The 12,087-nt window shown below is 41.7% G+C and overlaps 2 protein-coding genes across 9 annotated transcripts in view; one reads left to right on the top strand and one right to left on the bottom strand.

Moving 5' to 3' along the window:
• The window catches only part of CRYZL1 (crystallin zeta like 1), a 33,292-nt gene extending 24,814 nt beyond the window's left edge, over window positions 1-8,478 (bottom strand). The window contains exon 1 of one of the 5 annotated variants that reach the window (XR_016019591.1): window positions 8,052-8,478. Coding sequence is in view for 4 of the 5 variants with exons in the window: in XM_088793840.1 (XP_088649966.1) it covers window positions 8,052-8,150 (99 nt within the window). In the remaining variant the exon portion in view is untranslated. The remainder of the gene's footprint in view (window positions 1-8,051) is intronic. The other 4 variants (XM_088793840.1, XM_088793842.1, XM_088793841.1 and 1 more) reach the window with 4 other exon arrangements.
• Window positions 8,479-8,805: 327 nt separating this feature from the next.
• Window positions 8,806-12,087, top strand: part of ITSN1 (intersectin 1) — a 189,694-nt gene continuing 186,412 nt past the window's right edge. For 2 of the 4 annotated variants that reach the window (XM_019730241.3, XM_019730239.3), the window contains exon 1: window positions 8,806-9,053. Coding sequence is in view for 1 of the 4 variants with exons in the window: in XM_074325791.2 (XP_074181892.1) it covers window positions 9,049-9,053 (5 nt within the window). In the remaining 3 variants the exon portion in view is untranslated. The remainder of the gene's footprint in view (window positions 9,054-12,087) is intronic. The other 2 variants (XM_074325803.2, XM_074325791.2) reach the window with 2 other exon arrangements.

The raw sequence follows: 12,087 nt of genomic DNA, 5'->3' as shown, positions 1-12,087 counted from the left end.
TGGTTAGAGCTCTATGCTCCTAACTCCAAAGGCTGCCAATTCGATTCCCACATAGGCCAGTGGGCTCTCAACCACAAGGTAGCCAGTTCGATTCCTCGACTCCTGCAAGGAATGGTGGGCTCTGCCCCCTGCAACTAGACAGCAACTGGACCTGGAGCTGAGCTGCGCTCTCCACAACTAAGACTGAAAGGACAACAACTTGACTTGGAAAAAAGTCCTGGAAGTACACACTGTTCCTCAATAAAGTCCTGTTCCCCTTCCCCAATAAAACCTTGAAAAAAAAAAAATAGTGCTGGCAAAGGATAAATTGACAACTATAAATGTAGTCTTTAAACAAATAAATTTAAGTAACGGTTCTCAAAGTGATCTCATAAGAGAATTTGTGACAGTCTCTGGGTAGTCTTATGTTGAATGGGTTTATAGTTCAACCTGTCACACAAAAGTGAGCATGTACTTAATTTCACTTTGCTATTCAAGAAAAACTATGAGACATACTTGAAAGGAAAAAAAAATCTAAGGAGGGCCAGAGTTCAATTTTTATCACCAAAGATGTCATTTAAAAGGCTTTCAAAGTCTTATACAAAACCTTTAAAAAGGAAAAAGTGGACTATTTAAGACACTGAAATTATGTCCCTAATTCTTCTGTAACAGTTTATAACCATTTAACTTGTATTCTGTGGATTTGTTGAAGCATCTCTAAGGATTCCAGTTGTCTCTTTAATTTTTATAGTAATTGTATGGCAGGACTAATTTTTAAATGTAAATTTTATAAAAGAATAAAATACACATAAAAAATGCACAGATCCTACAATGTATAGCTTGCTGAATGTTACAAAGTGAACACGGCTGTCACAGCAGAAAACGCATAGCTAGAACTCCAGAAGCTCTTTTGTTCCCCTTCTGGCCAGTACATCCCCCTCCTAAGAATACTCAATATCCCGAGTTTTAACAGCACAGATTAGTTTTGTCTGTTTTGACTTTATATAAATGAAATCATACTCTTTTATGCCTGCTTTCTTTGTGTCAATATTATGTTTGTTTCACCCATGTTGTTGCCGATAGTTGCAGTTCATTCACTCTCATTGTTATTTAGTACTCCATTGTATGAATAAATTACAATTTATCCATTCCACTATAGATGGACATTTGATTGTTTTCAGTTTGGGGCTTTTACAAATTATCCTGTTAAGAACATTCTTGCACACACTTCTTGGTGAAAGTACTTATTACATTTACTTTATGAATGAAGGAACTGAGTCCTGCAGAGGTTAAGGCACATACCCAGGGTCTTCTAGCATCAGCTGGCCCAGAGCTGGCACAAACCAGGTGCTGCCACCTCCATAGTGATTTTTGTTAACCATTGTATTTAATGGTTCTCTATTGAGCTACTAACATTAGTTATTTCCCTTAAAACTAGGATCCTATGTCCTTTAGTTTAGGATTGACAATTATTAAATGCTTGCTGATAAAACTGGCTACATAATTTGCAGAGCCCAATGCAAAATGACAATGTGGGGAAGCTTCTCCAGAAGTCACTAAAATTTCAAGATGGTGACAGCAGAGCATTAAACCGAGCTTGGGTTCCTTCCGAGCATGAAGTCCAGTGCAACTAGCTACGTCCCAATGCCCATCAAACCAGCTTGCACGTTGAATCTCAGAAGATCCAATGGAATCATATAAATGGTTTTTACTGAGTAGTTCAGCAATGGTTGCCACTTTCTAGAGTACGATAATCAAATGCTGGATCAGAAATGAATACACGTTCAAGACCTGTATAATTATGTATGTCGCATGTATCAACAAAGTATATAACAGGGTGAGCTAGGTCAAACGACTGAATTCTAACCCTTTGGCTACAAAAGGGCCTTGTGTGTGTATGTCAATGTGTTTGTTTGCATGATAGAGAACAGGGGAAGAACCGAATCACAGATACATGTTATTTCCTGTGACATTAAATCTATCCTCTTCCGCCTAGCTTTCAAGGCTGTCTGAAATGCATTACCCACTGCCCCTAGTCTACCTTACTCCCTCATTTTTCCAACACATACCTTCTGTCTGACCTAGTCATTATGACTTCACACCATATGGTTTCCCATCTCAGGGCTTCCAGGCATTGCTTGTTCTCAGAGACTAAGCTGTACTTACTCTACCGATTCTGCGAATAAAGCTCAATCCTACTCCCTCTCTGAAATCCCCCCCAGTGACACTCAATCTACCCCATCTGTTCCATGCATCTAGGTATTATAGGCTAACAAAATCTTGCCTTATTCACTTACTAACTAGTGTGTTTTCCCAGCTATTGCTTAGAAGAATCAATACCCTTTATTATTAAATAAATAAATCTCTGCTCCTACTCAGTCTGGACTTACGAGCGTTGACTTTTTGAGAAATGGAACATTACCTCAGCACCACCTTGATGTCAAAGCATCTCCTTTTGTAGTTCTAGAAGCCACTGTTTTCTCTGCCCACTGCATCTTAAAACATATGTGTCATCTACCAGATTAGCAGTCACATGGACCTCACATTGCATGCACCCCGATTTCAAAGACCCGGGAAGATATGCACTAAAGCAAATATTATATACATACTAATGCCACTATTTCTAGTCAGGTTGTTCTAATGGTTCCTCCAAATTTTAGGTTAAAATTGGCCTGGCTGGTAGGAAAAAAAAAAGTTTAGTTGGTCCAATAAAGAACCATGTAGGAACAAAAACATCCTCAAAATTACAAAATGCAGAGAAGTGTTTTTACAAAACTGGCAAGAAAATTAAGGAAAAATTATGTTTCACAAACCCAAAAAAGGAATACTGAGTTCTTGACACTAAGAAGATGGTAGAATGGATAGTATTCAAGGCCCAAAGAGTCCCTTAGGCACAGGTCTAGATTAAATGGAACAACTTAGTCCATCACTTAATAAAAGTTTTATTGAATGTAAAGATACTTGCACACAGGAAATAAAATACCACCACCTTATGAAATGAAAATGTGAATTAAAATATGTAACACTTATGCCATTTCCAAGAATGAATGTTATGTAACTTCAAAATTATGTATTTTACTGTAAACTTTCCTTTATCAAAGAAGTGCTATATAAAACTTTTAAATGACAACAAACCTGTTTAAAAATGTAGGCTGTTGTGCCCTATAAAAAGCATAAAGATTTTATATTTTTCCATGTACGTCAGATTTTAAATACATTTGATGTAAGTTCACAAATTGAGGACTATGTTTGTAATACTTTATATTTTTATAATGGTCACACATTAAATATATTTAAAAATCTGGAGGAACAAAAATTATGACTCCTATTTTAAATAATTTTTGGTACAAAGCAGAGGACTCTGTGTACATTGAACACTTGCTATATATAACACTTCAAGAAAGTAGTTAATAAAAGTACTGATCTTTTAAGAGATTTCTAAAAAATCAATAGGAAGAAATTTCCAATGGCTTCATCTTATACAGCAACACGAACTCCACTTGCTTTTCTGCTGCGGCATATAATCCCCCAAGGAGCTCATCTATTAATAATTATAAATAAAGCCGCTACATATCATTTTTCAGCTACATTTCCAGATCAAAAGTGTTCTACATATCAGATCAACCTCAAATTTAAGAGGCATAAAACTGGACACATCTTTCCCCAAAATAAGATTTTGCTGTACCAATCTTCAGTCATCACTTAGTCTATCATAATTCCTTCCTTTGTATGAAGTTATTGACCATAAAGCTTCCTTTTTTCTTTTGATGTTCTGGCTTACCTGCTCATTTTTGGTTTTCATGGGTATTAGCACAAGTGAGGCACTAATGTTGTAATGCCTCAGGCCTGAGCTAGGGCCACAGGCTGTTGAATGGCTTCATTTCTTTCCGTCATCCAATCCATCTGTTACTCTGTGGACAACTTAATTCCTGAAAATCCAAACCTTTATACTGGTATGCTCAAATTTCTATCATTCTCTACCAAAAACTTTGCAATACTGTGGCCACTTCAGGTTCAGGATTCAGTTGTAACATTTCTAACCCACCCTCATTTTTATTTTAAGGAAAGCATAGATATTGTCAAGCAACTAGGCTACCAAAAAACACCAGAAAAACAGATGGAGTCAACGCTGAAACGTGGCCCCATATGCTCATCATTATGCCAGGACTATTACATAGCGTTATTATACTAGCTGGATTGTTAGGGATAAATCTTCCATTATGTTGAAGAGTTAATATTAAGTTTTAACAGTGTTTACCAATCTGTGAGACTTTTCATATTTAACCACATATCAGATAAAGAAGCATGTCAAGCCACGTGCCCAAATGTTTGATTAAAAAATATGGTCAATAAATTAAAGTAACTAGATGGAGGTGTGATTTAAATATGTGGGGACGGAGCCAGGAGTGCAGTTTCCAGGCTCTTGGCCTCACGTGGAAAGGTGCTGGCTCAGGTAGTAAATGGCCATCAACTGTGATTAGATGGCCATCAGCTGTGGCTAGTTGGCCGTCAGCTGTAACCAGTGAGCCATTGGCCACTAATATAACTGCTGTGGCTACGCTAGCAGAAAATGGGGGCTAGCAAGAAGATGGTGGCTGAGCTAGCAAGCGCGGATTGCAGAGAGGTGCGGAGGATAGTGGCATGACTCCCCTATCTATGGCTCCGTGGGTGTTCCTTTTTGGCCTCACCATATCCTGCGTTCTCATGTGGGGAGCGAGGCCAGGGACCTTGCATGCCACCTTGCATGACAAAATACCATACTTTGCAGGCTGTGGAAAATGGTAGTCCTAACTAGATAGGCCAGTTCTGCTTCTTAAAAGAGGGAGCTGAACGCATGGTTTTAACAGTTGGAAGACATGTCTACACTGTATAGGCAACAGTGTCTAGAAATCTGTCCACTCTAATGACACCATGCACAAGCAATGAGTACACAGGTGTTTTGCTACATACAACTGCACCGCTCTCCTGTGCCTGTTACAAGATGGGTACAGGAGACACTGTGATAGTGGCTCACACCTGGCTAGACGCTAGGAAGCGTTTCTAGCTAATATTGTGTTATAAGAAGCCTTACTTTCGCATTTTAGGTATATAATTTAAACTTCAGAAAATGCATGAAGTTGCATGGTCCCTATCTGGATACATTCTTACAGTGGCATCATAAATGGGATTCAAGCATCAGTTAAGGGGGGAGGGAGTTGAGATGACCATATTCAAGTCTCATCTAATTATGACAATCTAAATTTCTATGAACATTATCAAGACGTACTCGATTGAATTTTTACATGTGTGACATAATCTTTACATCTCACATAACCTGAGATCTAAAGGTAGGTAAAGAACTAGGAAGGAAAAAAAGTTTTTTCTTTTTGATATAAGCTTTAAGCAGAAGCAAAAAAACCCCCAAAAGAACATTTGCTTGGAGATGCCAAGTTGTATATCTATGCATCAAGTGGTATCCAAATGAGTCTGTCTAGAACAGTGGCTCCCAACAATAACCTTTAGAATCTCAAATTTTTGATTAACTCTCCTGTCTCCAGGAGAGCTTAACTGTTATTATTTGATTTATAAAATGCCTTTTCACTTAGGGTTCTCACTGGAGGCACTCCCCTGTAGTACCTCTGGGGGGTGGGTAGTGGGTAGGTTGGGGAAGTGGGATGGCCATTATGTCAAAGATTGGACATCTTTGGTCCAGTTACTATTCAATGTAGGGCCATTTAATATAGTTAAGATCCAAAACAATAGAAACGTAACTTTCTGAACATTTATATTTCTGAATCAGCACCATATTTTCCCATATTGTACTACTGGGGAACAATGGAACCAATGGTGTGATGAAAGTATTCTCTTTATGTTGGCTTAATCATGTGACACTGGGAAAATGCAGGTGGTGATGAGGGATATAAGCAACTGAAGGATCTTCAAATCTTTACACTTTCCATCCTCTCCAATTGATTTAACCAATCTTCTCCACTGACTATCATCATTGCAGTTTGTAAATGCTTAATTTTCCAATTTGTTATAGGATCTTAAAGAAACCATTTCTTGCTTCAGATGCAAAATATCATAGAAATTGTAATTTTGATTACATATTTGCTAATAAATTCATAATCAAGAGAAAACAATTTATGCCATATTTATTATAAAGTATAAAAACAGAAGAAAATTATTTTGCAAAATACTGTATTTCAGCAGTGTGGATATGTGTGTTTTCACTCTTCTACTCACAAAACCTCTCCTTATTTCCAGGTACTACTGTTCAACAGGTCTAGAAAAATCACAAATAAAGTTGTCCTTGAAACATTCTATGTCAAATTCACAAGAGGAAGAAAACATTCATTTTTATCAATTAAAAAAACATTTCACTAAAAACAAAACCAAAAAACACTGTGATTCCATAGTGAAACACTTTAAGAATTCCTTAGTTTTTCCATCTTTAGGGAGGTACACAAATGAATCAAGACACATTACTGCCCAGGGTATAATACTGGTCCAGAGGCCTAAATATCTCGATGGTTTGAACATCCTTTTTCAATCCAGAACTTTGATTTTGAATGCACGGAACTGACAGTTGTAAAACTATCAAAATATTTTACTGCACCTGACATGCCACTGGACCTTGTGTGGGGAACCCTCTGTGTTTCAAATCTGAACATTTCATCCCCTGCCAGAAACTGGAGCAAACGCATCAATGAGGTGAAATTAGTGATAAAAGATAATAATTATACATTGCAGTGGTTGACAGATAGGATTTGGAAGTCATAATTGACCCAAGTTTGAATCCTGATTCTCCTTCTTGCTAGCTATATGACTTTGGGCTATTTAATTTTAATCTTCTGGGCCTTAGATTTCATATTTATAAAACAGAGATAATAGTAGTAGTTACCTCAAAGGGTTGCTGTAAGGATTAAAGAATACACGCAAAGCACTCAGTACAACGTCTGGCACAAAGTAAGCATTCAGTAAGTGTTGGCTATTTTCACTCTTATTTCTGCAAATTGGGCAGAGAACCTCTAAGGTAGTTCCGAAGCCCATCTCAAAGAGCAGCAGAGGGTTTGGTCACATGGTCACATGCAAACCCTTTTAGCTGTAACACCTTTTAGTTTCTGCAGTGGGCAACCATATCATCTGGATCTGTGCTGTCCAGTAAGCCACAGGTGGCTAAGGAGCACTTGAACTGTGTCTAGTCAGATTTAAGATGTGCTGTAAATGTAAAATATGCATCAGATTTTGAAGACAATACAAAAAAAAAGTATAATATCTCAATTTAAAAATATCTGATTGTATGTTGAAATGATAACATTTTGGATATACCAGATTAAACGAAACTTATTATTAAAATTGATTTCACGTGTTTCATGTTTTTTGATGTGGCTGCCAGGAAATTTTCAATTATGTAAGTGGCTTTGCCATTGTATCTGTTTTGGACAGAGCTGATGTAGAAGCTTGCTGCTCCTAAGGTGCACCAGCAGCACCAGGGAGCTTGTCAGAAACGCAGATTCTCAGTCTCCCCGCAACCTACAAAATCGGCATCTGCACTACAACACATTCTGAGGTGATTCTTACGCATTGCTCCAGAGTATCATCAGCTGTTTAGCTTAAAAGGGCAAACCTGGCCTTATAGCCGCATAAATGCGAACACTCTTGCTTTATTTAGGTAACTGCTCACCAAAAAAGGAAAGTGAAGGAGAAAGCGGTTGCAGAGCAGTAAGCGAGAAAGAAAAAGAAACTCAAATTATAGAAACAAACAGAAAGAAGCAGGTGGGGGGTAAATTCAACCTGGAAGATTCAGTGGAAGGGAACTTCCAGACTTTTGCCTCCATTAAAGGTGAAGGGATATGCAAACTGAGATAAAACTTACAGTCAAAACCTGTAAGGACCAGGAAATCGTCAGTCAAATCAAATCTTACCCGCCCCTCTGCGCCCTTAGCTAAGCTAGGCCTGGGCCCGAGGGGATCTGGGGTGCAACGCGAACCACCACCCGCTGCAAGGCTGGATGGTTCCGCGGGGCGTCTCTCGATCTTTCCTCCAAAGCCCTGTTTCCCAAGAAACACGACGCGTTTCCCCGGGCTCACCTGCCTTCGAGCGGCCCTAACGGCCTGCGCCTGGGCCACCGCCACCTTCGAGTCCTTCTGTAGAGAGCCCGCCCCCGCTGGCCCAGGCGCTGCTCCCATTGGTCAGGCCGCTCGTCACTCCCGGACTCCCGGAGGCTGTAGAGAACGCCATAGTAACTGAATTCCGAACTACATCTCCCGACATGATCTGCTCCAAGGAGAAGCGAGGCGCCGCTCAGGGGCTACCAATAAATGAGTGAAGTTGTAGTCACCTGGATGGGTTCCGTTTTATGCAAATTTAGTTAAAGGTCACACCCCTTCTCATTCTAACCGTTTACCCTACCACCTTACTAGGGCTGTGCCCCGCCTCCCTCTTGGCCTCCACGTTATTCTCTCCTTTAAAAATCTTCCGTAACTAGATTAGCTGTCACTAGCGTCTCGCATGGCAACAGATGCACTGAAATCGTGGAACAAAATCTCCATACACCGCGTCAGGGAGATCCCAGACCGGAAGCATCTGGTTACGCCTTCTGGAAGGTGGGCGGGGAAGGATACTACTATGCCCGCCCCCTTTGAGCTTGCGATTGGTTTACTTGGCTGTCACTCCATCTTCATTCGTTTCTACGGTGGGCGGAGCTAGAGACGGGGTGGGGCGGTGAGGAGGTGCCTGCCTCTTCTTCCGATTGGCAGGCTGTTTGTCCCCACCTACCTGTGGGCGGAGATGGAGGGGTGGGTAGGGGAGGGGCAGGTAGCCGAGGGAGATGAGGAGATAGGCGGGAGCGAGGGAGCGAGGGAGGGAGCGAAGGAGGTAGAGAAAAGCGGAGGAGAGGGGAGGGAGCGCAGCTTGGTTGCTCCGTAGTACGGCGGCTCGCGAGGGAGACTCCCGAGCGGACTCCGGGACGCACGGAGAAGCGGGCGGGCGGGGATGGTGTGCGGGGCTGCGGCTCCTGCGTCCCTCCCCACGGCGAGTGAGCTGCACTGATTTGTCCCTGGGGCGGCAGCGCAGACCCGCCTGGAGATGAGGTGAGGAGCTGGCCGCTCGGCGGCGGCCTGGACCCGGGAGGCGGGGGCGGGGGTCCATGCGGGGGTCGGCGCGATGGCCGCCCGGGGCGCCGGTCCAGAGGGCCGAGGCGCGTCCCGAGGGCCGCCCTTCACCCTTTGCCGCGTGCCGGGGAGGCGCGGCCCCGGCGGCCCCTCCGCTTCGTCCTTCCCCATCCTCCCGGGGGCGGCGGTGGGGTGGCCCGCTGGCCGGCGCCAGGAGGCCGGGGAGCCGTGGCGGGCTGAGGAGGTGGCGGTCGCGGGACGGGCTTCGGGTTGAATGGGCGTCCGCAGCCCTGGCGGGCGGAGCGGGGTCTCTCCCTCCCCAGGGGGACGTGGGGGCGGTCGGTCCTTCCAGGGCTGACCTCGCTGCCCTCCGCCGCCTGAGCGTGGCGCGCTGGCCAAGCCTCGCCTCCCCGCCAGCCTCCCGGGGATTCGGAGCTCGCGGGGAGCGGCATCGCGCCGCCCGCCTGTCCCCTCGGCCTCGAGTCCCCGGCTCATCTCTTTCTTTCTCGTGTGCCTGCACAGCCCTTGTCAGTGAAGGGCAGTCAATGCCGTTTGGCCCTAAGTCGCCCTACCGGGGCTGACTGATGGTATTTAACAGAAAGCCGCTCTCCTTTTAGTGGGAGCGCGTTCCTCCTCTTCTGCCGTTCCTCCTTCCCTTCTTTACGCACAGGCACGGTTTTATGCTGTGCACCCAAGGCACAATTGCGGTCTCTTCTTGCTTGAACGAGGAAATGTAATCAGAATCCCCAGGAAAAGGAAACCAGCAAGGAATGGGTTGCACCTTCCTTTACTTAATGTTTGCCTTTGGATTAGCAAGCAACTTCGTAGATTACATTTCCTATGGGCATCTTTTGTTGTGATTCAGACTGAAGCAGATTTTGCTTTTGAAGAAATAGATTAGCGGCTTCTCAGTTGAGTTGGAGGCTATGGAGATTTTTGATAGCCTCGTAATATGAAAGTTTCCTTTAGAACTTTGCGATCACCAATGCTATTGTGAAGGCAGCACCAGCCTGAAATTTCAAATACATGCAGACTCTGGACAGACGCGTTTCTTTATGATTATCTGCTGGCATCCTGCTCTTGCTATTTGCGTGGTCAAAGGGTACAAATAATAAAAACAAGAACAATAGAAAGTATAGATTAAAAAAACAACCCAAATACCATAGAAACAAACGCATCTGAAAAATCTCAATTCTGTCAACGAGGAGACAGTTTTACTAATCGCTTTGGACCGTTGAAATACAGGCTCAGAGATTGCATGGATTCTGTAGTGGGCAGGATCTGAGGGCAGGGACTGGGGCGAGGACCCAGCAGACCAGCTGGTTTGTGTAGTGCTCCTTTTAACCTCTGAAATAGGAGGAATGTACTTGTTGGGATACCTTTGTTAATTTGATGACTTAAGGTACAGAAGCTTAAACAACCCTCCAAGTTATGATTTCCACCTGTCAGTTATCTGAGAATAAAGTACTATGTTTCTCTTTTAATTCTTTTTAATGGGTTACTTGAAACATTTATATTGCTTTGATGTGTGTTTGCTTATAACTTAAAAATATTTTTAATATTGAATTCTTTCTATGGGAAGTTTGTAAAGAACCTAGGAACTTTTAAGTAATCTAAATTGAGAAATAGGGATACTAGTGATGACATTATAACTATTTAAAACTCCTTTCCATAGCTCCAGTTAAGGAGTTTCTGTTAGAACATATGTTTTAAAAAGCATTTTTAAATCTAAGAATGTGTCTATTGAAATTGCTGAGGCACATGGTACCTTCACAAAACTCTATTATTATTCTACCCACGTAAGGGAGGAAATGAACAAATTTTTGATGTACTTTGGAATCCTGGATTGTTCAGATACTAAGATTGTGAAATAGGGCATAAAATGAATAGCAAGTTAGTTCCGTGAAATGTTTGTCCCTCTTAGCATTTTTTTTTTTTTTTTTTTGCACTTGACTAGTAATTTCCTTTTTCTTAAAATGCTTACCTCTAGTATTGGTAGTAGAGGTCTGCTTAAGCTCATCTTTTCCCCAAATGCCTAGATTGAGACAAATTCAAATCTTCCATAAGAGGTTAAGGAGGAAATGCTGGTAAATTACTCTAACTCATCTTTTTAATTTGCTAGATTTGTGAATTGCAGAGGATTAATTACATGAGGGTTGGGTTTATTACTCAGTTCAAATTCCGCTGCAGTAGAGCATTCCTTTCTTAATGGCTCCAGGTACTGGTGGTTTTCTCAAAGCCTGGACTTCAGATCACTTACAGCAGCATTAACTGAGGTTCTTGTTAAAAATATGTATTTTTTTTTTTTTTTTGTCACATCCCCTCCAAATCAGACTCTAGGAGGTGGGAGCCTGGAATCAGTATTTTCAACAAGCTTTTCAGGAATTTCTCCTGCTCCGTAAAGCTGGAGAACCACTGGTGGTGTGCTTCCTTCTCACTGACTGTCTTCTAAGACCATCTCTTGAGGTAGATAGCAAGTTTTTCAAGTAACAGAATGTTTTATACCTTTTGCTGCTAATAAAAACTGACCGTGACCCTCAGATAAGTTATATACCTATTATAAACATTTCAGAAGGGCAGAGACTTTGGTTCATCATCTGGAGGAACTTGATTAAATATTTATGAGTGAACTACATTGCAGCAAGGCCATATTTTAAAACCTTTACTTGTAAAATCATCTTTATCACTTAATAGTCACTGATTTTAGAAATTAGGAGCTAATAAGTACTGTATCCCAGTCATTTTGGTAAGTTTGGTTGGTTCTGAAAGGGGAGAACCCTTCTCAAGCATAGAATGCTCAAGCTGATAAGCTGGAAAGAAGGCACCTAGCAAAATATTTGCTTTAGAGACTCAAAATGTAAATTTAAAACAATGTAGTGGTAAACTATTATGTTACCACTATATCAAAATACCATTTTTTAAACTATGATAAGCCTAACATAATGCTATTAAAATTGGTTTCCAAAAAATATAGACCATTGGTATGTTTTCCAATTTCATTTTTCATTCTAAT

Source organism: Rhinolophus sinicus, chromosome 17 (assembly GCF_057876585.1).
Source record: "Rhinolophus sinicus isolate RSI-liver-muscle chromosome 17, RSI-T2T, whole genome shotgun sequence".
NCBI lineage: Eukaryota > Metazoa > Chordata > Mammalia > Chiroptera > Rhinolophidae > Rhinolophus > Rhinolophus sinicus.
The sequence above is the reverse complement of the archived record's forward strand: the minus strand, read 5'-3'. Positions and strand labels throughout refer to the sequence as shown.